Raw genomic sequence first — 26879 nt, 5'->3', positions numbered from 1 at the left:
GGCCAGCCCGCAGGGACCTGGGAGCCCTAGGTGGCGCTCCCGAGGCTGCACAGCGGTGGCACAGCCAAAGGCAGTGGTGGGAAGGCAGTCAAGAATTACTCCAGGGCATGTACGAAAGCGGACGCCACCCGAGGCAGGGCACAGGAGGAGAAAGGGTGCTGCAGGGTGCTCAAGCCGGGGCACACATGGGTTAGCAGGGCATGGCTATGGTGCCCGTCACTGTGAGGCTGAGGTGGGACTGGGGTCAGAACAGGCCAGGATTGGTAGGGTCACAGTCAAGTGGCAGCTCCTGGGGAACATGGTGCCTTTAGGAGTTGACCACAGCAGGGTGCAGCCTGCAGCCTTCGTGCGCCTACAGGGACCCCAGAACCCCATACCTGCAGCGTGGCATGCATGCCACGGCTGAGGGTGCACAGCCACTCAAGTTCAGGGCGCTTCCCCCTACTCCAGGGCAGTGTTGCCTGGCGTAAGGACACTGCAACCAGCCTGGCCAGTGGGTGCCTGGCATGAGGCCCAGCGATGGGTGGCTGTCAGCCCTGTGGCACTGTCCCGGGCTTTGTGTCCTAGTGGGACAGGACCCCAAGGACCCCTGGGCAGGGAGGTGTGGCAGTTCCACGCCAGCCACCCTGGTACTAATGGCTCCAGCCAAGGTGTGTGGACCAAAGACGCCAGGTGGAGTAGGAGTAGGAAAGATCCTTTTATTGGGGTGGATGCGGAGCACGGGCTAGTCCATGATAAAATGACTTAAGAGAAAGATCCAGAAGGGCCGGCTCTCTCCTGCCCTGGCGTGGGCTCAGAGTGAGGCCTGGGCACAGGTGTGACCCCGGAAGACCGGGGCACTGAGATCCAGCCGGCCTGTGGGTGGGAAGAGCGAAAAGGCCGCTCGGTGTGTTGGGAGACCAGGCTGCCCTGGGCTCTGGACCCTGGTGTCGTCTTGCTGGCGGGTGGCCGGGTGGGGGACACCACTGCGCTTTAAAAAAGCGTCTACCAACACCTCACGGCTGGGCCTGATGTCCCTTTAACCAATGCTTGACACGAGTTACAGCATAAATAAAAACTCAAGGAAAATAAATACATGGGTCCTATGAGGTTGGAGGGCGGGCTGGGTGTAGGAGGTGGGCTGCGCTTACACACGCGAGCCGGGTGGGAGCGGACAGAGCAGACAGACGCGGGCACCGCGTGCGCGGGGCCTAGGTGTCCTCGGGCATGTCAGGGCTGTCAGTCCGGGCCACCTTGCGGGGTGGCGCTGAGCTCTCACCCTCTGCCTCCACCTGCTCTTGGTCTCTCTTCTTGGCGGCATTCTGGAGGGGGGAGGGGAAGAGGCTGGGGTGAGGACAGCACGGACAGCGAATAGCATGGTCCTTTCTCCCTCGTCTTTTTTTTTTTTTTTTTTTTTTGGAGACAGGGTCTCTCTACCAGCTCTGGCTTGCCTCAAACTGCGTCTTTGCCTCCTCATCACGCCCAACCCATGAACCTTTCTTAAAGGCCCACAGGAGCCACCTGCCACCTGGGGACACCCAGGCTGGTGGCTGTGCTTTTCACACAGTATCTGAACTGTGAGGCAGCACAGGTCTGCGGCCTATCACTGAGGAGGGTCACTCTAAGTATGAGGCCACCCTGGGCTCATCAAACAAATTCCTGGTCCCAAACACTCTCTCAGCTTCCTGAAACTGGGGTGACAGGCATGTACCCTGTGAGGTGATTGTTTTGTTATACAGACATTTCACCCTTCTAGTCAAATGCCAAAACCAAGAGCCTTGGCTCAATGACTGGGCGCTAGCTGTGCCGTGAGGAACGCCCCAGGTTCACCCCAGTCTCTCAACCACTAGGACCCCAAGAGCACCCCCACTGAAATACTTCTCCCCAGTAGTGGTCAACCGAAGAACTCCTATTCAACCTTCAAGACCCCACTCAAATGTCCCTAGCCCCAGCCAAGAGTCTTGCCTTTTTGTCCCATTGCTGGTGCAGGTACCGCAGGAGGATGTTTGTCTTTTCTGTCACAATGACTGAGAAGATAAGAGAGACAGTGAGAGAGATGGGGGTGCTATGACCTCTACCTCGGCCTCCAGGCCTGCCTTGTTTTTCCTGGGTTTCAACTCAGCACTCCTATCCTGAGTACTAAGACGGCTGCTTCCCTTCCAAGCACACAGCTCCCAGTCACAGCCTCAGGCACTGCTGCCCCGGGGGTCCACCCTGGGGGGCCTGTTTTGGGACACAGGCCAGCACACTGTTGTGGAGTCCTGCTGTCTCCTGTGCTCTCGGAGGGCTCATCTGAGACAATGCCACACTGAGACACCAGAGGCTGCAGTGAGGTGTGCATGCCCACACCAGGAAATGCATTACTCAGGAGTCTTGCTTCTTTCCAGGACAGATTCATTTTGTTTTTAAGGATTTACTTTTATTATTTTAAATTTGTGTGTGTGTGTGTGGGGGGGGGGAGGTGTGTGCATATGTCTGAGGAAGCCACAAAAGGGCATTGCATCCCTCTGGTGAGTGGTGCTGGGGCTTGGGTTCCAGTCCCCTGCAGCAGCAGTAGTATGTGCTAAACCTTAAAGTCTGCTCAGCCCCTTGCATGGTTTTTATCTTGTACTAGGTGGGTGCACACACTGGTCAGAGACAACTGTGGGAGTTGGTTCTCTCCCTCCTACCATGTGGATTCTGGGGACTGAATCAGGTTCTGAAGCCTGGTGGCCAGCACCTGTACCCACTGAGCCATCTCACAGACCTCAGAGTTTCAGTTTATTGTTTAAAATAGGGTTAAGTCCCTATGTAACTCTGCTCACTCTGTAGAGCAGGCTGGCTGTAAACTCCTATAAATCCACCTGCTTCTGCCTCTTGAGTACCTGGATTAGAGGTATGCACCACCACATCTGACTTCCAGATTTTTTCTTGACAGATAAAGAACCAGGCCCTTGGGCTCCTATGCCACAGCCCATGGCCTAGACACTACTGCCCACAGGCCCAGTACGGTCACTGCCCTCACCATTTCCACAGCCACAGTACTTGGCCTGTGGTCTTTGTGGTCATGTGTGTACACACCTGCCTCAGCCAGAGATGAACCTTGGCTGTGGCCCTCACCTTCACTTTGATAGTTCTCATGTTTTTGTTTTGTTTTTTGGTGCCAGGGTGGCTGGTCCTAGATTGCCCAGTAGGGGTGGACTCCAGAGCCCTGCAGAGGTGCCTGGCTTTCACATGGGTCGAAGGATATAAAGTCAGGTTTAACCTTCTGCTCCCCCTGCCTTAGCATCCAGAGTGCTGGGATAGGTGTGTTCAGCTCACCCGCTTCACGATGGAGCCCAGGGCTCTACCTCCCAGCTCAGCCCTGGCTTACAGTCTTCCTATGCAGACAGCAGGAGCCGCCCAACCTGGCCTGCAGGGAGGGCAGGCCAGCCTGGGCCACCCAGGTCCCTCCAGACACCAGGGAGAGCCCGTTCTAGGATCAACCTTGCCCTCCATAGCCCCTTCCTAGCTGCCACGGAGGCCGGAGGGCTGCAGTACTCACTCTGTTCTGACGGGTACTCTCGGGTCGGCAGGTACACTGAGGGACGGCGGTTCTGCGAACGGGGAGCGGTGGGTTAGCTGGCAACCCTCACCCTCAGGACAGTGACACCACCCCCAGCCCCACACTCACCGAGGCCTTGCACACGGAGTCCGAGTGGAACCTGCTGAAGTTGCTCTTGTTGTAGACGGGCAAGCCTTTCAGAAAGTCTGCCTGGAGACAGGGGTGGACATGAGGCCTCTGATGGAACCTGAGAGCACACCTGGGCTGTTACCTGCCCAGTGTTCCGGCACCACAGAGAGACAAGGGGCTCTCCTAGGGGTCTCACATGACCTGAGGCTGCCCATTTATTAAATTATTTTTCTACATTTATTCATTGTGCTGTGCATGTCTGTGTGGTAGAGGGTAATGCATGCCACTGTGTGTGAGATCCTCCTTCCACCAAGTGGGCCCCACCATCAGGCTTGGCTGCAGACACTTTGACCTGCTCAGCCATCTCCAGCCCAGAGTTGTCTAAAGGTGCATATCCACTGGGCACAGCAGTGCATGGCTGCCACCTCAACATCCATGAGGCTAAAGCAGTGGGATGCCTGGGATACAGAGTGGGACCTTATCTCAAAACAATGACCAAAACAATAATGAAGGTGAGTGGTGGTGGTGCCCACCTTAATCCCAGCACTCAGAAGCAGAGGCAAGCAGATCTATGTGAGTTCAAGGCCAACCTGGCCTACAGAGTGAGTTCTGGGACAGCCAGGGCGACAAAGACAAACCCTGTCTCAAAAAAATCAAACGGAAAAAGAAAAACAAAAAACAAAAGCAGCAACAATAAGCTGGGCGTTGGTGGCCCACACCTTTAATCCCAGCACCCAGAGGCAGAGGCAGGTGGACCTCTGTGAGTTCGAGGCCAGCCTGGTCTCCAGAGCCAGTGCCAGGATAAGCTCCAAAGCTACAGAGAAACCCTGTCTCGGGGGAAAAAAAAAAAAAAAGCAATAATGAGAGAATATTTCAAAGATGGGCTTCGTGGTGCGTGTCCAGTGTCCCAGCACTCAGGTGGGGGTGGGGCAGAGGCTGGAGGGCCTGTCAGTTTGAGGGCTTCCTGGCCTGGGAACCTGCCCTACAACACATACCCTGGGGCAGGTAACTGTGTCTTCAGTCTGTCTAACTCAAGGAGGCAGCCAGAATGTTTGTTCATTCTCCAAATGTCACTGGGGTCTGAAGAAGGGTAGTAGATGAAAATGCACAAGTTTGTGGCTCCTGGTGTGATCCCCGCGAGATGTCACTGTGTGCCCCTGTATAGATGGCCACAGGCTCATGTTACTGCTTTCCTGTGACATTCCTAGGGCCCCCTGGGCCTCTGGGCCACCTCCCAGAGAAGCAGAGGTGCCTGTATCAGTGGCTACACCCACTCTGCTGGCCTGGAATGTGGCCAGGCAGCCTCAGAGTCCCTACTCTCTGCCTGTGACATCCTGCTCTGGGGCCACTCAATGTCCCAAGAGTTGCTCCTGAGCAACCCAGGGTGTAGACTCCAGTGCTCCCCCTGTACACTCTCAGGGCTCCTTGGCCAGATCACCACTACACAGTTGGTGTGTGTGTGTGTGTGTGGCTCCAGAGAAGAACAGAGGTATCTGGGGCCATGAGCCCACAGGGTGCTGTGTGTGGCTTGGAGGCAGAGGCCAGGCTAGTCTGGGCTCAGGGGAGCATTCGTGGGGCAGCATGCAGAAGGGAGCCTGCCGCTTATGTACCCATAGCTGTCAGCCCAAGATGGTTTGGAGATGGGAGCTAGCTTTGGCTCTGGAGGGACACCCTGTCTAAAAACAACAAATCAGCAATCTCAACTACTCCGCACCAGCACTGGCCAGGCTGATCTTTCCTGGCCACCACTTTCTCCATCTGAGACATACCCTACAGCTTTCCCACTACCTCAAACCACTTGCCTTAGCTGTCTCATACCTCCCTAAGCCACAAGCTGGGTCTTGGCAGAGTCTGGAGATGACCCCCAGGACCCCCAGACCAAATCCAGTGCTGCTGCTGGCTAAGTGACTTGGGTGAGACTTCTTAGCTAGGTTGCATCCCCTGTGCAGTGCACTGCCACCTCCAAGCATAGCTCAGGGTGGCAGCCAAGACAGTCAGGGCAAAAACTGGGGACAGAGGTCCCTCAGGGCAGGGCAGGATCATGTACCTGTCTGCACTTCTAAAAGACAGGACCTCCTCAGGTAGGCTGGCAAACACTGCTGCAAGGCACAGGGGCCATCTCCCTCATGGGCCTTCCGGGTCAAGGGAAGCTGTGCTCCAGGAGGCCAAAAGCTATGGTGGAGGCGAAGCTGGTGCAAAAGTCCTGGGACAGCAGGAACTTGGGAGCCAGAGAAGTGAAAACAAGGCCAGTATGGTTTGCTGAGGGAAGGGCTGAGCAGGTGGGGACGAGGTCACAAAGGAGGGCATTGTCCCCTGAAGCTTGGAACAGACTCACCACAGGAGCCCCAGTGATGCTCTGTTAGCTAGAAAGTGTACAAAATGTCTTTGAAAACCCCTGATTCTAGGTGAATTAAAGATGGCCAAGGGCTGGGAAGTGTAGGGAGGAGGCTGGAACAGGTCTCTGGCAGGTCGAGGGTTCAGGAGTGGGGTGGCTGGCATGGGAAGACTCTTGGTGTGGGGAAAGAGGCTGCAGAGGAGAAGCGGGGGCCCCACTGTCGTGTTCCCCCCTTCCAGGACTCTTCCTTGTGATTCATCATCGCCTGTTCTCCAGGGTGTGGGCTGGGATCTGGGGTCTAAAATCACTCCTGCCCATCCCTGAGGTGTGGCCTCCACCCCAAGCCCAAAGAACCACGGGGACCTCAGCCCTCGAGAGCACTAGGAGCTCCCATCAGGTCACAGGGATCACCTCTCTTGAAGACTGGGGGGCATCGGGAGGAGGATGTCCCCCAGCGCATCTGTGGGCGGCCCCTGTGCTAGCTCTGACGATGCCCCATTCTAAGGGGTGAGCACCCTTATGTTGCAAACAGGGAGACGAAGCTGTTCCCTCTTTAAGGACAAGTGTGGGCTCGAGACAGAGAGGGGTGGGGACCTGGGGAACGGGTCTGGCGCGATGTCGCACTTCCTTTGGTGACAAAGCCCTGCAAGACACTGTGACAAGCCCCCTGGCAGCCGTGCCGCCCAGACCCGCCCCTCAGACGCCCGGAACCCGAGGAACCGCGTCGAGGAACAGCCCGGAGCGGGGGTCTCGAGGGACCCCACCCCACCCAAAGCCATTTCCGGGCGGGGGGGAGGACAAGAGACAGTCGCGACCCGGAAATGAATGAATTGTCAGGGCCTGGAAGCCTACCTAGGGTCAGGGGTCGCAGAAAGAGTCGGGGTGGGGTCCACGGGCAGCCCGCGAAGGGGCCGGGGGAGGGGTCGGAGGGCATAGGTCAGCGCGAGGGGCGGGGCCGGGACTAAGGGGGTGTCGGGAGAGGAGCCTCGGGAACGGAGCGGGGGACCCCGCGAGGCCGTGCCTGGCAGGGAGAGAGGCCGCACGGCCGCGCTCACCATCGTCCGCGTCCGCCGCCGCCCCGGCCGCCGCCGCCGCCGCAGCCTCCGTCTCAGTCTCTGCCGCACAGCACTTCCAGCCGCCGCGCAGCTCACGCCGATGGCGACAGCGCCGCGCGTCATTGGTCCGCGTGGTGACCCCGCCCTCCGCCCATCCGCATCCGGCGCGTTCCCATTGGCTGGTCCGTACGCACGCGCGTTACTATTGGTCTGCACATCTCCGCCTTCGAAAAAGTCGTCGAGTTCGGTTGAAGGAGCAAACCCCGCCCGGGACCTGCGATCGGAAGTGGTAGGAAATTGCGCGCTACTTCTCCTGGGAGTTGTAGTTCACAGCTCGCTCGTGGTCCCGCGGGTCTCAGACCTCTGATTCTGGGGCTGGCTTGGCTTTTTCTAAGATGTCCCTGGAGGGCCTCGCTGTAAGGAAGCCACCGAACTCCCGGACCCCTCCGCTGGGTCTCAACCTACAGATTATTTTATTTGTTTCATTTCGAGGTTATTCCATGGTCTCGTAATACTGGCTGACTTTAAATATGCAACAGTCCTCCTGTCTCAGCTCCCCAAATTCCTGGAAAGGCAGGTGTGAAGATTTTGTTGTTGCTTTAGGTAGAGCTAACATGGATTTAAGAAAGTGTAAAAAGCTGGGCGGTTTGAAAGCCAGGTGGTGGTGGCACATGCATTATATATTATATATATATATATTATATATATATATATATTTTTTTAAAGATTTTATTTATTATGTATACAACATTCTGCTTCCATATATATCTGCACACCAGAAGAGGGCACCAGATCTCATTACAGATGGTTGTGAGCCACCATGTGGTTGCTGGGAATTGAACTCAGGACCTCTGGAAGAGCAATCGGTGCTTTTAACCTCTGAGACATCTCTCCAGCTTAGCGTTTAATATATTTTCTTGGATGTCCTGTTACTGACAGAACTTTAGATAAATGGCAACTTTCCCTCTTAAAAATCTAACAGCTTGGGGCTGGAGAGAGAGATGTCTCAGAGGTTAAGAGCACTGGCTGCTCTTCCAGAGGTTCTGAGTTCAATTCCCAGCACCCACATAGTGGTTCACAACCATCTGTAATGAGATCTGGTGCCCTCTTCTGGTGTGCAGGCAAATATGCAGACAGAACACTGTATATGTAATAAAAATAAGTAAATAAATAAAAAAAACCCCCAAAAACAAAGAGGCGTTGGTGGCGCACGCCTTTAATTCCAGCACTCGATCTCCAGAACGGATAGGCTCCAAAGCCACAGTGAACCCTGTCTGGAAAAACAAACAAAAAAAAAAAAAGAAAAAAGAAAAAGAAAGAAATGTAGCAGCTTGTCATGTGGTGGCAGGTATTCTCTGAGCACGAGGCCAGCATGGTCTGCAGTGCGAGTGCCAGGACAGCCAGGACTACACAGAGAAACCCTGTGTCAGAAAACCAAAAGAAAAAAAATTGAGAATAGGAGGGGCTCTAAGGGAGAAATACCCATTTCTAAAACGTTGTTATATAAAATTTTTACATTTATGCATGTATGTGTATGTGTGTGTACCATGGTCTTGATGTAAAGAGGACAACTTTTGGGGGTTGGTCCCACCCTGAGGGTTCCAGGGATTAAACTCAGGTCATCAGGCTTGTGATATGAGCTTTTACTAGGTGATCTGCCTGTATAGCCTAATTTCATGTATTTTTTTTTCTATTTTTGATTTTTTAAGACAGGGTTTCTCTGTGTAGCTTTGTAGACCAGGCTGGCCTGCCTCTGTCTCCAGAGTGCTGGGTTTAAAGGCGTGTGTCTATTTCATGGTATTTTTTGAGACAAAGTTTCTCTGTGTAGCACTGGCTGTCCTGGAACTCGAACTGTAGGCCAGACTGGCCTTAAACTCAGAGCTCCACCTGCCTTGGCCTCCTGAGTGCTGGGATTAAAGGCTTACTCTTCTGCCACCACCTGGCTTTTAAACTTGAATTTTCATAGATGGTCTCGGAACTAGCCACCAACTTTGAACTGACAGCCCACACTACATTAAAAAAACAAAAAGTTGGACGTTGGTGGTGCACGCCTTTAATTCCAGCACTCGGGAGGCAGAGGCAGGTGGATCTCTGTGAGTTTGAGACCAGCCTGGTCTACGGAATGAGTTCCAGGACAGGCTCCAAAACAATACAGAGAAACCCTGTCTCGAAAAACCAAAACCAAAAAACTCCAAAACAAACCAAAATAAAAAGACACAAACTTGTGGGTTTTTTATTGTGTGTGTGTGCGCGCGCGCACACACACACACACACACACACACACACACACACACACACACACACACACACCTGTAGAGGCTTGGCGCTGTGGGACTTCACGGCTCCCCAGCTTACTTATTGATCTGTGTATTTCATTTTATTACTGTGTGTGGGTGATGACTGTGTGGAGGGAGGAGGACAACTCTGTGGAGCAGGCTTGCTTTACTCCCCTTCCCGTGGGCTCCAGAACCAACTCAGGTCTCCAGCCCTAACCCTAACCCATCTCACCAGCCCTCCTTTACCTTGAAATGGGGTCTCATGTAGCCCAGGCTGGCCTTGCCTTGCTATGTAGTTGAGGGTGAGAGGCTGGAATTGTAGGTGTGCACCCCCATGATTTAGGGGGCACTGGGATTGGAACTCCGGGCCTCTTCATGCAGGCAACCATCTACTGAGCTACAGTCTCAGGCCTTCATTTATATTTTCTGACAGGTCTCTCATGGACCCTGAAACTGGACTCAGGGTCTGCCTGCCTCTGAGTCCCAAAGGCTGGGGTTACAGATGTGTCTGGCCTTTTGTGGGTATGAGGTGTAAACTCAGGTCATGACACTTACCCTGCAAGGACTCTACTCACAGAGCTTGTACTGGTTGGTTTATGTCAACTTGACACAAACTTGAGTCCTCAGAGAGGAGAGAGTGTCAATTGAGAAAATCCTATAAGATGAGACTATAGGCAAGCCTATGGGGAGTTTTCTTCCCCCCCTCCTCTTTTTGAGACAGGGTTTCTCTATCTAGTGCTGGCTGTCCTGGAACTCACTCTGTAGACCAGGCTAGATCTGTCTGCTTCTGCTTCCTGAGTGCTGGGATTAGTGTTCACCACTACAGTCTAGCTAGACTTTTTCCTAATTAGTGATTGATGGGGAGGTCCCAGCCCACTGTGGGAGATGCCACCCCCTGGCTGGAGGTCCTGATTGCTGTAAGAAAGCAGGTTGAGCAAACCAAGAGGAGCAAGCCAGTAAGCAGCACCCCTCCATGGCCTCTGCATCAGCTCCTGCCTCTAGGATCCTGCCACAGACTGTGAGCTAAGATGGAATAAATCTTTTCCTCCAACAGGTGCTTTTGATAGAAATCTAAAATTAAAAACTGTAAGACTGGGTGGTCTTGAACTTGCTGCATGATGAGGATGGCCTTGAACTCCTTACCCTCCTGCCCCTATTGCATGCTGGGACAGGTGTGCAGCTAAATCTGGCTCCAACACCTGCTGTAGTTCCCTAGTGACCCAAGGTTTTAGTTCTACTTCAGGGGTCCAAATTCCAGGTCTCTTCGGCTTCTTCCACCTATGTGGGTACTCACTCCCAACCAATCCCTCCTGAAGACTCAGACCCTTCCTCCAGGAAGTCTTCCCTGACTGCTCTGCTGTCAAGAGCCAAGCCATGGGCATATCCTCTTTCAGGGTCCTGTGGTCCCTACGATTCAGTTTTCGGATCTGATCCCCATGTGTCCCAACTGCCCACCAGACAGAGTCCCTTCATGACAAGCCAGGGGGCTGATGACATGGCTCGGCAGGTAAAGGCGTTTGCAGAGTGTCTGAGTTCATCCCAGGAATGCATACTGTAAAAGGGCAATCAGTTGCTAACTACAAGATGGGACATCAGGCCAAACAGAAGTCAGCACTTTGTGTGGGTCACGGAGCCTCAAGGCTAAGGCACTGCCCACCTCACAGCAAGCAGAGGCTCCAGATCTCTGACCCCCGAACAGACAGGACACACGTAGCAGCGCCTGGAAACGTGAATGTTTATTAGCGAGCGGTAAAACCGCCTGGCTTGCAAAGATGCCTTCAGAAACTGCTGAGATACCGCAAGGCAGGGAGCCCTGGCTGTGGATCGGGGGATGCGGGGATCCTGGGGCTCTGCATACTCCAAAGCCTGAAAAGGGATGGTGCCCTCGGGCAATTCCATCGGCGTCCGAGTCTATTCCCCGCGGGCCCGTCGAGGCTCCTCAGTGGCTCAGGGACTTGCGGCCCTTCAGCATGCGGCGGAGGATGACCTGCACGCCGGCCGGGGTGCTCAGCCGGCGGATCCAGCCGTGCTTGTGCTTGCGTTTGATGTTGCTGGGCTGGTACTCGTTCCCGCGCGTGCGGCCACGGGCTGGCTGAAGGGAGGGGAGGCCCCAGGCGTCCGCGAGCCCCATCCAGACCCTGGGTTGCAGCCACCTGTGGGACCAGAGAAACGGTGAGATGGACGCTGTGTGACCCCGGCGCGTCGCTCAACCTCTCCGAGTCTCAACTTCGCAATGTGCAGGGCAACGAAACAGCTTGTATGCAAAAGACGCTACATAAGTGTGCGTGGTAGTCGAGAGGTCACCCTTGCTCCCAGATCTGGAGCAAAGTACCCTGAGCACTCACCTGCCACCTAATTGGGCCGCCGATCTGCAGGCGGGGTACCCAAAATTCCGGGCTAGGGAAGCCATGTCTACAATCAGTCACTCTGTCCCGGCCGCCGTTAGTTCCTAGACCGTGGGTTCCGCGACGATGCCTTCTGGGAAGTGTAGTTTCATGTGTTGCTGCGAGGCACTCCGGGAGCTGTAGTTCCACGCCTGCGCATGCTGATAAACTGGAGGAGGCTGGCCTCAGTGGAGTGGAGTTCTCCAAAATGACCAGCAGGTGGCGAGCGTCGACTCCTCAATCTGCGCGTGCGTACGACATCCTGTCGTCGTCTTCTGGGAGTTGTAGTTCTCCTCGGCCACAGGTAGAGGGCGCCCCAGGGTGGCGGTGACGCTGCTGGCCTTTTCAGTCACCCTCACTGGGGACAGGCAGCTGGCACGCAGCCGGCTGGCGGCTTCTCCGCGACCGCAGCCAAGGCTTCTCTTGGCGCGCATCCCGGATGTCCTTGAGTCCTAGCTCTTCGCAATCTGGAAAAACTCATGCGTTGTGAATGTGCCCTGGCTAGTTTAATCCCTCAGGCTGGCCTAGAGGAATTGTCTTCCTGCAGCTCAGATCGGGACTCCCCCTGCTCACACACCCTCCGTGGCCCCCCATCGCGCTAAGATGCGCAGCCCTCACACGAGCATCTCTGAAGCTGTCACTATGCTCTGAACCCTACCCGCCCTCTAAAACGGCCACTAGTGCCTGACAATAATGGGGAGGGGAGCGTGCTGAGTACCTACGCGTGTAAGGGATGGCGGCGAGTGTCGGGGCTGCACCTTGAGTCCAAGGCCAGGGAAGGAGGAGGGTCAGCCTGGGCTCCTGGCTTTGCGCTCTCCTCGGACTCGGGCTTGGCCCAGACCGCGCCGCTGGGATATAGTTCCCGTTCGCTAGTTCCCCAGCTCCGACACAAGTGTTTCATTCCCAGGACTCGGCATTGACACAGCCTCGTGTCTTTTTGAGTCTCGGTTTCCCCGTCTGAAAGTGCAGAGATTTGGGAGTCTGTTTGCAGAACGGAAAGGTCAGCAGAGACCCGGCACACGCCGCCCCCACCCCCGGAGGCAGAAGCTGGCTGAAGAGACCCAGTCCCAGACAGGGCGTGTTTCCTCGCCCCCCACAGCACCGCTTCCCCCGGGCTGCAAGCCCTTTTCGGCCCTGGCACCGGCCCATCCCTCCCCCACGTCCCCAAGCCCTTCGCAGGGGCGGGGCTGCTGCTCGCAGAGCCCGCGCTAATCCTGGAAGCGCAGCCTCTGGTTGGACGGTTATCTAGGACAGGTTGGCTCGCGGCGACAATAGGCCGAGATGCCCGCCCATCGGCTCGAGGCCCATCCCACGCTGGGTGGGACTTACGGGGCCGGTTTGCTGCGCGGCTGCGGGGTGCCCCTTCGCTGACCGCCCCGGGCCCGCGCCTGCCCGCGCTAATGCGGCCGATCCCGCTCCACCATGTAAGCGGCACCTGCAGGTGGATGCTGGCTTCTCCGCCCGGGACCCCTGCGCCCTGTCTCGGGCCCCGGGCCCCTCGATGACCTCAGGTGAGTTGATCTGTTCCCTTAGAGAGGAGTCACTAGGCTGCTAGGCCTCCACTTGGGGCGGGTGGTGGTGGTGGTGCGGGTAACCGCCAGTCTCCGCATTCGCGCTGCTAGGATGCTGCGGAACCCCCATGGCCTTGACCCCACCGCGGGGATGAGGAGCGCCGGGAGAAGCGGGTCGGACTTGAGAACTGGCACTATGGCCTCGGTTCTCGGGGTTCCAGGGCCCTAGAGGTGGGTGCACGGCCTGCTTTCCCTCAAGTGCATCCAGGGCCACCACGAGCCGGGTACTTAATGAGCATCACCCCAGCGGTGCTCAGGCGGTGAAGGAAGAATGAAGCTGGCCCCATCCCCGTGCTTCAGACAATGGGGGTGCTCTGCGCCGGTATCCCCTGGAGTTATGTAACCGCCTGTGGTTGTCATGGACACGGGGGGTGGGGTGGCCAAGGGAACCGGATAGAGGCCCAGACGCCCCTAGTCAGGTCCTGCCTTCATCCTCCTGGCTGCCACTAGGGCTTGTGGTCGCCCCTCAACACAGGGTGTCAGGGTGCTGCTGAGGGCAGCTGCCTCCGGCCATGCTCATTGCTGTTAGCTCAAGTAACCTCCCTCCTGGACTTGGGACTGGATGAAACCTGAGTCCCCGTGGCCAACGTCCTTCCTTGGCCTCATCTTTGGTTGGTCAGATTCACTGCCAGAGGCCTGAGCTGGGAACTTTAACTATTTAGGACAGAAGCCAGGCTTGGTGGTGTGTTATCTCAGCTCCCAGGAGCCTGGGGCACAAGGTTGAGGCAAGCCTGGGTTACAAAATGAGACCCTATTAAGAGTGGTGGTGTTGGGGGTTCACACCAGTCATGCCAGCACTGGAAGAGGCAGAGGCAGGAGGATTGCAAAGAATTTGAGGCTAGTGTCTGGCCTACAAAATGAGACCCTGTTTCAAAAACAAAACCCAGGATTGCTGTGTGATGCATGCCTGTCGCCTCAGCCCTTGGGGACACAGAGGTGGGAACAGTCTGAAGTTCCCCTGGCCTTTAGAGACATTTGCCATAGGAACTAAAGAAAGCGTACCTGCATGCCCCGCCTGCTACAGCTCCAGATGTGCAAGCCAGAGCAAGGTCAGTCTGGGCAGCACAGGGATTTTCTTTTCTTTTCTTTTCTTTTCTTTTCTTTTCTTTTCTTTTTTCTTTTCTTTTCTTTTTTTTTTTTTTTGGTGTTTTCAAGACAGGGTTTCTCTGGAACTAGCTCTGTAGATCAGGCTGGTCTCGAACTCACAGAGATCTGCCTGCCTCTGCCTCCCAAGTGCTGGGATTAAAGGCGTGAGCCACCAATGCCCGCAAGCACAGGGATTTTTCAAGCCAGCCTGGGCTACATGAGCTTGAATGCGTGGTTGCATAAATCAATGTGTGAATACAAGAGTGCAAGCATGCATGCATGCCTTCATGCACGCACGATTGCATACAAAAAGGCATGGATTTGTGAGTGAACGAATGAATAAGCCTGGGGTAAACTCCAGCTGGTGGAGCATGGGCGTCCTCAGGAATAGGCATTTCCTTAATGTCCTTTCCTTCTGGAAGCCCCCCCCCCCCCCGCTGTCTCCAGTATCCATGAACCTGGGAGAGGGGCCTCCGGGTCCTGCTTACCCGAAGCATGAGCAGGCCGCTGGCCCTTTCTCTCCGGCTCCAGGACACACCATGCTGACCGGGGTGACAGATGGTTTCTTCTGCTGCCTGCTGGGGACGCCCCCCAACGCCGTGCGACCTCTGGAAAGCGTCGAGTCCAGCGACGGCTACACGTTTGTGGAAGTCAAGCCTGGCCGGGTGCTGCGAGTGAAGCACGCAGGTCCTGCGCCAATTCCCACGCCACCACCACCACCGCCGCTTCCCGAAGACGATCCTGGGGTCAAGACCGGCCTTGTGCGCTGCCAGCGGCGCATCACGGTGTATCGCAACGGGAGGCTGGTGGTGGAGAACCTGGGCCGGGCGCCACGTGCCGACCTTCAAGGCCGCAGTGGCTCGGGGGACCCGCCCTCTGCTCTTGAGGTGGAGCTGGCGGATCCCGCAGGGGGTGACGCCCGAGTTATCCCAGGCAGCGGTCGGCGACGGCGCCCTCGGCGTCCCAAGAGGACCATCCACATCGACTGTGAGCAGCGCATCACCAGCTGCAAAGGCGCGCAGGCAGACGTTGTGCTGTTCTTCATCCACGGTGTGGGCGGCTCGCTCGCCATCTGGAAGGAGCAGCTGGACTTCTTTGTGCGACTTGGCTATGAGGTGGTGGCACCTGACCTGGCGGGCCATGGAGCCAGCTCTGCGCCGCAGGTGGCAGCTGCCTACACCTTTTACGCGCTTGCAGAGGACATGCGGGCCATCTTCACGCGCTATGCCAAGAAGCGCAATGTGCTGATCGGACACTCTTATGGGTAAGACCCAGGGTGGGCTGCTCACATAACACTCCCTGCCTTCTGGGGGTAGGTGGAGAAAGGGTTGCATGTAGTCAAGGGTACCCTTAAAATCATTATGTAGCTGAGGTTGACCCTGAACACCTGATCCTCCTGCCTCAACATCCCAAGGATTAGAATGAAAGGCTTCTATGCCATCCCACCCAACTTCCCTCCTTGTAAAATGGATTGGGTTGGGGTTGTGGCTCAGTGGTAGAGCCCACACCTAGAATCTCTCAGAGAGGAGGTGAAGGCGTGGCTCAGGGGTGGAGCCCCTGCCTAGGATCCCCCAGTGAGGCGCTGGGGGCGTGGCTCAGGGGTGGAACCCCTGCCTAGGATTCCAGTGAGGAGCTGGGGATAGCCTGACACTAGAGCTCCGACCACACAACTAGTGTTTGTTATTAGTTTCTGACAGTGGGTCGGGTGTGGAGGCAGATGTGTGTCGTCTCCTTACTCAGGAAGCTGATGCTGGAAATTTCAGGTCAGCCTGGGCTGCAAAGTTATTTCCAACCCAAGGCTACATCTACGTGGCAAAAATGTGTGTTAAAGGCGGGTTTCATGGTGCATGCTTTTAATCTTATCACTCAGGAGGCAGAAGCAGAGGCAGGCGGATCTCTTTGAATTCGAGGCCAGCCTGGTTTACAGAGCAAGGATCATCCAGATAAACCCTGTCTTGAAAAATGGAGAGAGAGAGACAGAGACAGAGACAGAGAGACAGAGACAGAAGAGGTTGGGCATTATATTTGCCCTTGTCACCCCAGAACTTTTTGTTTTTCCTCGAGACAGGGTTTCTCTGTGGCTTTGGAGGCTGTCCTGGAACTAGCTCTTGTAGACCAGGCTGGTCTTGAACTCACAGAGATCCGCCTGCCTCTGCCTCCCGAGTGCTGGGATTAAAGGCATGTGCCACCAACGCCCGGCTTAGAAATTAATTTTTTAAAAGCTGGGCGTAGTGGATCATGCCTGTAATCTCAGCACAGCACTTTGGAGTCTGAGGCAGGGGCATTGCTATGGTCTCAAAAATGTTTATTTTTTACCAACGTGGAATAATTGCCCACATGTATGGGTAACATGTGGGACAGCATATGTGTGTGTGTGTGTGTGGCCTAATGGTTAGGCCCACTCCTGCTCTGTCCCTTCTATCTGGAGCCTTCAAGCTCTTAGCCAGTTAGACACAGGTGAGCAGGGGAAGCCCTTGACCCTGGGAGTTCAAGGTCATCTTGGGCAACACAGCACAGAGACTTGGTATTTTAACCAGAATAACAAAAATAAACACCACATGGGGTGGAGCAGGCTTGTAATCCCAGAACTCCAAGGACTGGGGCAGGAGGATTGCTATGAATTCTGTGGTAGCCTGAGCTGTACGGTGAGAGTGTTTGCGGTCGGGAGGGATGGAGATCAGTGTCTGGTGTAGAATTATTTGTGCCCAGTGATTCCGTCCAGCAAGGATCTGTGGGGTGTCAGTGCCCTCGGATTCGCCCATGACCATCTTGTCTTCTGATGCTGAATAGAAGTACTGGAAGCCACTGAGGGGTTCCCAGCATCGAGCTGCAGCGAGAAGGGCTAATCACACTCCCCTAAATATTGTTTGCTGAGGTGTGGTCTGCCGTAAGTCAGTCTCTCAGATGCATTGGTGCCACATGCCATTTAGCAAGTAGCCTGCCCCCAGGGGTCACATTCTCTCTTGGGGAAACTTCAGAGTGATGAGACAGAGTGGTCACAGACAGCTATGCCAAGTTCCACGGCAGCATGCCTGGGAGGCAGGCGCGTTTCTGGGAGTTCTAGGCCAGTCTGGTCCATACAGCCAGCCAAAGCTATATAGTGAGATTCTGTCTCAAACAAGAAATACCCCAAAACTTATATTTTTAGTTGTGGGCCTAGCCTTTAATGGCTGAGCTATCCCGCCAGCCCTAAATACCCCTAAACTCATAGGGGGTGCATGGTGCACTCCCAGTGCCAAGAGGGTGGAGATGTGTGGGGCTTCCTGAGGGCTTGCCTCAAAAACCAAAGGGCTCAGCCTGAAGCTCAGCTTCTAGAGCGCATGCCCAACATTCATAAAGCCCTAGTTCCCATCACCAGCACTGCATACCTGGGCGTGGAGGGCCACCCTATCTGTTGGTCAGGTGGGCTTCCTAGTGATCGAGGTCACCGAGAAGAAATGAAACCCCCACTGTTAGTATCTGCTGACTTGGCTTCTCCCCTCCCTGCTCCCAGGGTCTCTTTCTGTACATTCCTGGCCCACGAGTACCCAGATCTTGTTCACAAAGTGATCATGATCAACGGCGGGGGCCCCACGGCGCTGGAGCCCAGCCTTTGCTCCATTTTCAACATGCCCACGTGTGTCCTGCACTGTCTGTCGCCCTGCCTGGCCTGGAGTTTCCTCAAGTGAGTGCCCTGCGCCTGGGATCCGGGCGTGGGTTCCTGGTTTATAGGGACTGACTCTGGGGATCTGTAGGGCTGCCTCTGGTCCCACCATGGCCAGGCTCCAAGGATGTCTTTGTACCCCCAGGGCCGGCTTTGCCCGTCAAGGGGCTAAAGAGAAGCAGCTGCTGAAGGAGGGAAATGCATTCAATGTGTCCTCCTTTGTGCTGCGGGCCATGATGAGCGGCCAGTATTGGCCTGAGGGTGACGAAGTCTACCATGCGGAGCTGACGGTGCCCGTGCTGCTGGTGCATGGCATGCATGACAAGTTCGTGCCAGTGGAGGAGGACCAACGCATGGCTGAGGTAGGACTGCAGTCCCGGACCGCAGGCACGCCCCCCCCCCCCACTATGTACAGGATCCAGGTGAGTGTGGTCCCAAGACATGTATCCTGCTAGAACGGATTCTGAGTAGGCTTGAACTGTGGCTCAGTGGGTGTGGACTTCCCACAGCTCCGGGTGGGCGAGGTCTCTGGGTGCAGGCCTTGACAGGGGTATGGTTTATGGGTGGGTGTGGCTTTCATTACTTAAGACATCTGGATGTCTGTGGCCTTTGGAAGGGTGCAGTTTGTAATGGGTATGGCCTCTAGACAGGTATGTTTTAGGTGGAAAATGGATGAGTGTGGTCCTGGGTTAGTATGGTTTTGGAGTAGGTATGAGCCCTGTGTGGATGTGGTCACATGTAGGTGTGTTCTCCACAGGAGGCCCCCACTTCTGGGCTGAGCCTGAAGGAGAATGTAAATGTCAGGGCTGCCCCCGGTTGGCATTCACAGCCTTCTCCTCCTCACCAGGGAGCGGGTCCCTAACTCCGGGAGCAGGTGGAGATAGACGTTGGAGTAAAGGATCTGGGGTTCTTAGGACTTCGGGCTTCTCAGGGTGGGTATGCCGGAGGGATTGAGGGGAGGCCCTCATCAAGGGCAGATTTATTCTACAGGGGACTCTTGGAGACATCAAGAAGCATTTGTGAACAGGGAAGGAGGGCAGACTGTCCTTAGCATCAGTGAGTGGGGAGTCCAAGGAGGCTTGCAGCTAAGACCCAACCCCAAGTGTCAGCAGAGTCCAGGCTGAGAAGTCCTACCCGGGGCATACTGTAGGCGCTCAAGGGTGTTGACTGAGTGAATGAGTACCGGTGACGCAGCAGCAGGGTGAGGCTGAAGGGTAGGCAGCAGGAGGGTCTTCCTTGTGTGCCTGCAGATCCTGCTGCTGGCCTTTCTCAAGCTCATCGAGGAAGGCAGCCACATGGTGATGCTCGAGTGTCCGGAGACAGTCAACACTCTGCTGCACGAGTTCCTGCTGTGGGAGCCGGAGCCGGAGCCCGAGCCACAGCCCGAGCCACAGCCGTCACAGCCAGAGCCGGCTCCTGGGGAGAAGTGACGGCCCGGCGGTGGGCGCTGAGACTGACTCCCTTTGACTGGGCATGTGCTGGATGGGCGGGGCCTCACGCCAATGGGCGGGGCTTGGATAGACCCCAGGGCGGGCCGGGCGCAGCCAGTGTTGGAGACTCAGTGCCCAGTGCAGCCACTGTGTCCTCTGCACGAGTGATCGCAGGTGTGACCTTGTACAGAGCCCTCTCCCTGCCTCCCCGAGTCCCCAATGCTGCAGCGGGTGGGCTGCCACCCCACTCGGTCTTCCCCTCTGCTGTGCTCCACTCTGCACTGGGAAGCCCCAAAGGGAGCCCTGGGGAGGGGCTCCCGTCCTGTCAGGGGAGACCCGCTGAACCGCACCCATAGTTTGGGACTGGGAGCTGGGCACCCAAGGAGAGAGGGGTCGGAGCCACAAATCCCCGCACATGGCAACTTGTAACTCAATAAAAATGACAATCCAAACTGGCCTCCAATTCGTGATCCTGCCTCATCATTTTGAGAGCTGACAGGCTGTGCAAGTAGCATTCTCTCTCTCTCTCTCTGTCTCTGTCTCTCTCTCTCTCTCTTGCCTCTCCTCCCTTCTCTCTCCCTCCATGCTTGCTTTCCTAAGATGACCAGACCTGGTGAGACAGGGTTTCTTTAAGTAGACCTGGCTGTCCTGGAACTCGCTCTGCAGACCAGGCTGGCCTCGAACTCACAGAGATCCACCTGCCTCTGCCTCCTGAGTGCTGAGATAAAAGTGCACCACTGCTGGAGAAACAGTGGAATGTTCTACAGAACTTCCTGCCACCCCCCCCACTTGTTTCCCTCCCACCACAGGGACCTCACTATCTCCCCAACAGCATTATCTGTCACAGAGTTCACCCTCGGCCTGAGAGGGATGCACTCAGTCAAGAACACACGTATGCATCTCCCCGCAACACACACACACACACAGCCCACCCTCTAAAGCCAGAGCTGGGGAGGCTGTCCTGCATCAGCCTCTGCTGGCTACTAGGTCCTGGATGTCCTCAATCTGCAGCTCTTGCCCCCCTCAGCCAGAAAGACAAGCAGATGAACCCACCATCAAGGTGACCTCAGGTGGAGAGCCCCTGACAGGTTTTATGGCCTTTGTGCCAAATGGTCAGAGTCCATAACCTTGGACAGAGCAAACCTGAGCTCAGGGTGACTTCATCTGAAAAATGACGTGACCCACTGAGGCCTAAGTGCCGTTAATATAGTGAGGCAGGGAGGGTGAGGCCTGGGGAAAATCAGAAAGGATCAGAATCCCTTTGGGACAGAAGGGCAAATGAGAGGGAAACGAACACTGTCCCCAGGGCAACCTGAACTCACATACCAAGATCATTCTTTGTGATGGGCCACAAGGACACCCAGCCACTGAGCCACATCCCCAGCCCCTCACTGGGAGATTCTAGGCAGGGGCTCCACCCCGAGCCACGCCCCCAGCCCCTCACTGGGAGATTCTAGGCAGGGGCTCCACCCCTGAGCCACACCCCCAGCCCCTCACTGGGAGATTCTAGGCAGGGGCTCTACCCCTGAGCCACGCCCACAGCCCCTCACTGGAGGATTCTTGGAGGATTCTAGGCAGGGGCTCCACCCCTGAGCCACGCCCCCAGCCCTTCACTGGAGGATTCTAGGCAGGGGCTCCACCCCTGAGCCACGCCCCCAGCCCCTCACTGGAGGATTCTTGGAGGATTCTAGGCAGGGGCTCCACCCCTGAGCCACACCCCCAGCCCCTCACTGGGGGGATCCTAGGCAAGGGCTCCACCCCTGAGCCACGCCCCCAGCCCCTCACTGGAGGATTCTTGGAGGATTCTAGGCAGGGGCTCCACCCCTGAGCCACACCCCCAGCCCCTCACTGGGGGGATCCTAGGCAAGGGCTCCACCCCTGAGTCACACCCCCAGACCCTCACTGGGGGGATCTAGGCAAGGGCTCCATCCCTGAGGGCCAACTCCAGCTCTTTTTTATGTGGTTCAGGTTCGCTATGAGTTAAATTTCTCTGGACTGGATCTGAACGCTCTTCCGGGCTCAGTGTCCCCTGTACTGGGATGACAGGTGTGTGCCATCATGCACTGCCAACCAGAGTTGGCAGTTTTAATATATATATAATTTTTATATTATATATGTTATATATTATATATATTTATAAATATAATATAAATATTTATATTTATATTATTTAAATATAAAAATAATAAAGTTAATGTGATGCCAGAAGTGGAATTTTTCCCCTTTGGTTTGGTTTTTGGTTTTTGGAGACAGGGTTTCTCTGTGTAGACCTGGCTGACCTGGAACTCCCTCTATAGAACAGGCTGGCCTCGAACTCACAGAGATCCTCCTGCCTCTGCCTCCCGAGTGCTGGGACTAAAGGTGTGCACCACCACCCTCCAGCAGAAACGGGAACTCTTGAGTGTCCTGTCCAAGAGATGAAGTGGGTATGAGAGAGAAAGAGAGAGAGAGAGAGAGAGAGAGAGAGAGAGAGAGAGAGAGAGAGACTGCTCACAAGAGTCCCAAGCCCACTGACCTACATACTGGAAGATGGGCACCCAGCTTTTTGCTGTGGTTTTGTTCTGGGTCAGGTACTGGTTTGGCTATGGCTATGGGTTTGAGTGAGAATATGGGTGGGCATAGGATATGTAGGTATGGGGTTTGTTATGGGTAGGGGTTGGGTATGAATACTAATTTTGGAGAAGTAGGAGTGAAGGTATAGGTGTGGGTTTTAGAGAGAGAGAGAGAGAGAGAGAGAGAGAGAGAGAGAGAGAGAGAGAGAGAGTGTGTGTGTGTGTGTGTGTGTGTGTGTGTGTGTGTGTGTGTGTGTGTGTTTGCTGTGGGTAGGGGTTTGGTGTAGATGTAGTTTGGGGCCTGAGTCTAATTGGGGTATGGAAATAAGATTTGCTTTAGTTACAGGTTTGGATGTGGGTACTTGTTTGGTCCAGTGTTATGTAACAATATTTTTCTAGTTAAACACTTCGATCCTGGAGGGAGACTGGTGAAGGCTAAGTAAGCAACTCACAAATCTCAGGAAGTCCCTGAGGCTTACAGGATTCACACAACCCCTTCTTCCCTAAAGTTACATAGTTAGTAAAGACTGTGTAGGGGCAGCTCTTCAACCCATTGGCTGCCTGGGCAGTGGTGAGCTCCAGGGCTACAGCTTTCATGAGCTGTTATCCATACTGAGGTTGGCTTTCCACAGTGCAGTGCCTTCTGGTCAATTCTGTCCTGTAACTAACCCATTGGGATCCACACTCCTGTTGGTAACTTCTGTGAACTCAGTGGTTCTCTGAGTTTAACTTGGGTGGGATCATCACTTTGTTTTGTCCCTGGTTCCCTATCTGGTGTAAGATGATGTTTATATATCCCCAAGAAAAGTCAGAATTGACATCCAAATGGGGACCAACAGAAGGGCAAGATGAGTCCAGGAGGGGAAACTCTGCAGAGCCTGAGGTGGGAACCAAGACCTGTACTGTGTGTGTGTGTGTGTGTGTATGTGTGTGTGTGTGTGTGTGTGTGTGTGTGTGTGTGTGTGTGTCCTTCAATGGGTGCTATGTCCTGCAACAAAGACAGAGTTATCTGAGAATGTAAGGTCTTCAGAGGAAATCCCTGGGGAGCCTTCTTCTTTGTGGTCTTAAGAGTAGTTCTGTATGCCTGCCTTGTGAGTATGTGGACACTCTGAAAACAGCAGGGGACCAGGGTTTCGTCACAGTCCCCGAGAGCAGAAGCACAGATGTGTCAGAGCTGTTGGGTCTACTGCACCAGCAGCTGCGTGACAGCCACTCTCACAATTTCTGAGAGATGAGGTTTAGAAAAGTGTCTATCCCCTCTGTCCTCCTAAATTCCCAATAACAAACCCAAGCCCTATTCTACCCGAGTTGGCCCCTGGAGAATCAATTGAGTTTACTATTGGCTTATCTACAGAGCATAGGTAAGGGGCAATGGCAAGAGTGTGGGCGACTCAAAAGCAGCAATGGCTGCCATGGACGATGGCTTCTCCACAGCTGCATAGATGGAGCCCCTCCGAGACACTGAGGCTGTATGTAATTGGGGTACAACTGTAAACGGCTGCTTTGGGGGGTCCCCTGACCCTCCTCCACCCCTTCTCTGAAGTAGTTACCAGGCTTGTGATGAGCTCTGGTAGCTGATGTGATACGGGCTGAGGGACTGGCTTGTATAAGAAGGGAGGGAACAGCAGGAAAGGGAGCCATGGCCAGCAGCCTCTCCGTTAACTTCTGAGTTTGTGGGTAATGTGGATAAAAGAGAGGATGACTGGGAGGTGTCGGCTTCCTATCTTAGGGCCAGAGGCTCAAAGGGACAGAGAACACAAGTCACATCCACTCCAAAGAGTCTTTGGTCCAAGAACACAGAATCCACAGGAAGAGTCAGATTCAAGCAAGGCAAAGATCACAGAAGATGCCCTGGTTTCCCTTTAATTCAGAGAAGGGAAAGAACTCAATTTAGCTGGAAGACTTAATAACGGCCATATAGGAGGCATGCCAGTCAGGGGTGTTCTGCTATGGAAGTGCTTGAGCTGGGAAGGACCTTTTATTACAACATGAAGTAACCTGCCTTGGCCAGGGCTACTGATGCTAGATGAGATCTGTCTGAGTGAGGCCGTGGGCCCAAAACTATGCGGCTTAAAGCCCACCTTTGTAAGACTTTTAATGACCTTTAAGTTTGCGGCTTAAAGCCAGCTCTGTGAGCCTCCTGTAACCTGTAATTAGATACGGTTTGGCCAAGTGGAACTGCTAACTGCTTCTGTTCCGAGAAAGGGTCTGGAGCTTTTCTGTTCGCTGTTCCAAGAAAGACCACTAGATGTTCCGGCTGACAAGAAGAATGTTCCAGTCCCAGCAAATACCTGATGTTCCTTCTATTATTCCCCCCAATTCTATTGTTGCAGGGCTATTTAAGCCCACTCTAAGCCCCAATAAATCGAGACCTTGACATTGCACAGACGGACTCTTGTCCTTTCTTGCGCCGCTTGGTCTCCTCCTCTCTCGCCCCCATTTGACTCGTAGGTGGTACCCCCTCGAGACCCACAAATAACCTGGCCTGCTGGACGGGTCAAGGCTGAAGCAGAGAAAATGAGTCATATAACTACTTGGTGATCCTTTAGACAAATAAGTTGAGGTAATATGAGGGGAACCAAAATGGGATGAGAGAAGGGCAAAGCAGACAAATAGGGCAAGATTTCTGTAGGGGCAGAGTTCATAGGGAGAAATTTACAGTAATGTCAGCAGGCGCAATAGTGCCGCAACTCTTATGGGTACAACCAACCATCGTAAAGCACTTTTAGAAAGCTAAAAGTCTAACCAAAAGTTCACAAAAAAAAAAAAATCGGTAGTCCAGGTAAAAAAGATTAAGGCTGACCTGGGGTGCGCAGATGTCCCCTGGGGCAGGTGGTGCCCTTTTCTCCCTATAAGAAGTGTACTGAGCTGGGCAGTGGTGGCACAAGCCAAGCACGGCTGGCGCACACCTTTAATCCCAGCACTCGGGAGGCAGAGGTGGAGGATCTCTGTGAGTTTGCGGCCAGCCTGGTCTACACAGCAAATTTGTAAACAAGCTCCAAAGCTACACAGAGAAACTCTGTCTCAAAAACAAACAAACAAAAGTATACGGGAGGTGCAGATAAACAGCCAGATATGGGTGATAGAAATGCAAAGAAATTCACTGGCTCAGAATTTATCAACACTGGGCATCCAGCTTCAACAACAAGCAAAAGGCTGGCGGCCCTGGTCTTCCCTGGGTTTCAGCTGGGCCAGGCATTGTGAATCAGCCCCAATGAAGCTATCTGGCGTGGGATGTAATGTGAGTTCTAATTGGTTTTAATAATAAAAACCTGCATACAGATACCAGGACAAATGCTGAAAGATCAGAGGGAGAAAAGAACACGCCACAGGCAACTCTTGCCTTGCTAACTCCTCAGCTGAAGGAGGCCAAGGTCCTGTCTCCTCCCACCTTATATTCTTCTTTTTGCCCAGCCATATCACTTCCTGTCTGTCTGTACAGACTTCCAGACCTCTATAGTTAACTAGTGGCTAGGTCTGTCCTCTCATCTTCAGGCAAGCTTGTTTGTACTCTATGTGGAGTTTCTTTAATGCCCATCATCTTCTGTGAAATAGATTGGTGCTGCCAACGTTATGGCATGTTGTGACACAACAGATAAAATGCCCCAGAGACAGATACTGGAGTTCTAACTTCAAGCTGATGAACAGAAAAGCAAAGCAGCTGGCCATTAGGCCTCACCTTTAGCTCAGGCTGAAAGGGCTGATCCACGCATGAGCTCTTCACCAAGCCTCATACTGAAGCCTCTCCTCAGTGTGGCTGGAAATCCTGAGACGTCAATATCTTCCTATCTTCAATGTGGCTGGAGAACGAATGCTTGATGCTGACACCTTGCTCCTGTCTTATATACCTCACTAGTGCTGGGATTAAAGGCGGGTGATCCCAGGTGCTGAGATCATCTTTGTGTGAGCTGTTTCTCTTTAGGACTGGATCAATTTTGTGTAGATCTGGGTGGCCTTGGACTCACAGAGATCCATCTACCTCTTAATCCGGAGTCCTAGAAAAAAAGGTGTGTACCACCACCTCCGAGCTTCTGGCTGCTGGGATTAATGGTGTGTGCATGGCTTCTATGGCTTGTGGTTGACCTTACTTTCATAATCCTCAGACAAGCTTTAATAAATCATAAAATAATATATTACCACAACATGTCTCACTGTCATAAAAGAACGTATGTTATTATTATTTTTTTTAGTTTTTTTAAAATTTATTTATTAGTTTTAGTTAGGGAACAAGCTTGTTTCACATGTAAGTAAGTCCCTTCTCCCTCTCCCTCCCCTCACCCCCATCCCTCCTCCCCCACCACCAACCTACCCCCCACCCCATCCACCCACCACTCCCCAGGCAGAGTAGGGCCCTCAATGGAGGCTCTGTAAAGTCCACCAAATCTTGCTGTGGTGGGCCTGGGCCCTTCCCCATGTGTCCAGGGCCAGGGCCAGAGTGTAACCCTTCATGTGGGATGGGCTCTCAAAGTCCCTTTATACACCCGCGAAAAATACTAATCCACCACCAGAGGCTCCCTGGAGTGCAGAGGCCTCTTTATTGACATCCATGTTCAGGGGTCTGGATCAGTCTTGTACTGGCCTCCCAGACAGCATCTGAGTTTGATGTGCTCTCTCTTGTTCAGGCCAACTGTTCCTGTGGGTTTCTCCAACCTGGTACAGACCCCTTTGATCTTCATTCCTCCCTCTCTTCAACTAAATTCCAGATTTCAGCTCAGTGTATATCTGTGGATGTCTGTCTCTGCTTCCATCAGCCACTAGATGAGGGTTCTAGGATGGCATAAAGAGAAGTCATCAATCTCATTTTAGGGGAAGGGCTTTTGGGTTATCCTCTCCACCATTGCCTGGATTGTCAGATCGTGTCATCCTTGTAGGTCTCTGGAGATCTCCCTGGTTCCAGATCTCTTCTTGGACCTATA

General features: G+C 54.2%; 3 protein-coding genes across 8 annotated transcripts; 1 reads left to right on the top strand and 2 right to left on the bottom strand.

The window, feature by feature from the left end:
- Positions 1-678: 678 nt before the first annotated feature.
- Dda1 (DET1 and DDB1 associated 1) lies at positions 679-7159 on the bottom strand. 4 transcript variants are annotated; one of them, XM_035450756.1, is made up of 6 exons: positions 5679-5801; positions 4627-4788; positions 3632-3749; positions 3503-3554; positions 1945-2006; positions 679-1301 (listed from the first exon to the last, which is right to left on the bottom strand). In XM_035450756.1, exons 2-6 carry the CDS (start codon positions 4689-4691, stop codon positions 1191-1193), a joined length of 408 nt encoding a protein of 135 aa, XP_035306647.1. In that variant the 5' UTR covers positions 4692-4788; positions 5679-5801; the 3' UTR covers positions 679-1190. The 4 variants fall into 4 exon arrangements, with proteins under 4 accessions (XP_035306647.1, XP_027250602.1, XP_035306648.1 ...); XM_027394801.1 differs by lacking the exons at positions 4627-4788; positions 5679-5801 and adding an exon at positions 7022-7159 and having other exon boundaries at positions 3632-3712; XM_035450757.1 differs by lacking the exons at positions 4627-4788; positions 5679-5801 and adding an exon at positions 6819-6915 and having other exon boundaries at positions 3632-3708.
- Positions 7160-11015: 3856 nt separating this feature from the next.
- Positions 11016-12545, bottom strand: Mrpl34 (mitochondrial ribosomal protein L34). Its single transcript, XM_027394810.2, has 3 exons — positions 12404-12545; positions 11643-12148; positions 11016-11450 (listed from the first exon to the last, which is right to left on the bottom strand). Exons 2-3 carry the CDS (start codon positions 11705-11707, stop codon positions 11237-11239), a joined length of 279 nt encoding a protein of 92 aa, XP_027250611.1. The 5' UTR covers positions 11708-12148; positions 12404-12545; the 3' UTR covers positions 11016-11236.
- Positions 12546-12992: 447 nt separating this feature from the next.
- Abhd8 (abhydrolase domain containing 8) lies at positions 12993-19874 on the top strand. 3 transcript variants are annotated; one of them, XM_027394807.2, is made up of 6 exons: positions 12993-13192; positions 14237-14301; positions 14870-15602; positions 17832-18002; positions 18127-18343; positions 19232-19874. In XM_027394807.2, exons 2-6 carry the CDS (start codon positions 14259-14261, stop codon positions 19409-19411), a joined length of 1344 nt encoding a protein of 447 aa, XP_027250608.1. In that variant the 5' UTR covers positions 12993-13192; positions 14237-14258; the 3' UTR covers positions 19412-19874. The 3 variants fall into 3 exon arrangements, with proteins under 3 accessions (XP_027250608.1, XP_027250605.1, XP_027250609.1); XM_027394804.2 differs by having other exon boundaries at positions 14140-14301; XM_027394808.2 differs by lacking the exon at positions 14237-14301 and having other exon boundaries at positions 12994-13192.
- The last annotated feature ends 7005 nt before the right edge of the window (positions 19875-26879 follow it).

The sequence above is a fragment of the Cricetulus griseus genome (assembly GCF_003668045.3).
Source record: "Cricetulus griseus strain 17A/GY chromosome 1 unlocalized genomic scaffold, alternate assembly CriGri-PICRH-1.0 chr1_0, whole genome shotgun sequence".
Classification (NCBI taxonomy): domain Eukaryota; kingdom Metazoa; phylum Chordata; class Mammalia; order Rodentia; family Cricetidae; genus Cricetulus; species Cricetulus griseus.
Note: the sequence above shows the minus strand (reverse complement) of the source record. Positions and strands in the feature narration are given on the sequence as shown.

Coding starts and splice junctions, on each gene's coding strand:
- Mrpl34 (XM_027394810.2), bottom strand. CDS start 11,707: ATGGCTTCCCTAGCCCGGAATTTTGGGTACCCCGCCTGCAGATCGGCG. Junction 11,451..11,642: donor GCGGCCCAATTAGGTGGCAG/GTGAGTGCTCAG, acceptor CTGGTCCCACAG/GTGGCTGCAACCCAGGGTCT.
- Dda1 (XM_027394801.1), bottom strand. CDS start 7,144: ATGACGCGCGGCGCTGTCGCCATCGGCGTGAGCTGCGCGGCGGCTGGA. Junction 3,713..7,021: donor GGCGGCGGACGCGGACGATG/GTGAGCGCGGCC, acceptor CCCTGTCTCCAG/GCAGACTTTCTGAAAGGCTT. Junction 1,302..1,944: donor ACCAGCAATGGGACAAAAAG/GCAAGACTCTTG, acceptor TCCCCCCTCCAG/AATGCCGCCAAGAAGAGAGA.
- Abhd8 (XM_027394807.2), top strand. CDS start 14,259: ATGCCCCGCCTGCTACAGCTCCAGATGTGCAAGCCAGAGCAAG. Junction 18,003..18,126: donor CTGGCCTGGAGTTTCCTCAA/GTGAGTGCCCTG, acceptor TTGTACCCCCAG/GGCCGGCTTTGCCCGTCAAG. Junction 18,344..19,231: donor AGGACCAACGCATGGCTGAG/GTAGGACTGCAG, acceptor GTGTGCCTGCAG/ATCCTGCTGCTGGCCTTTCT.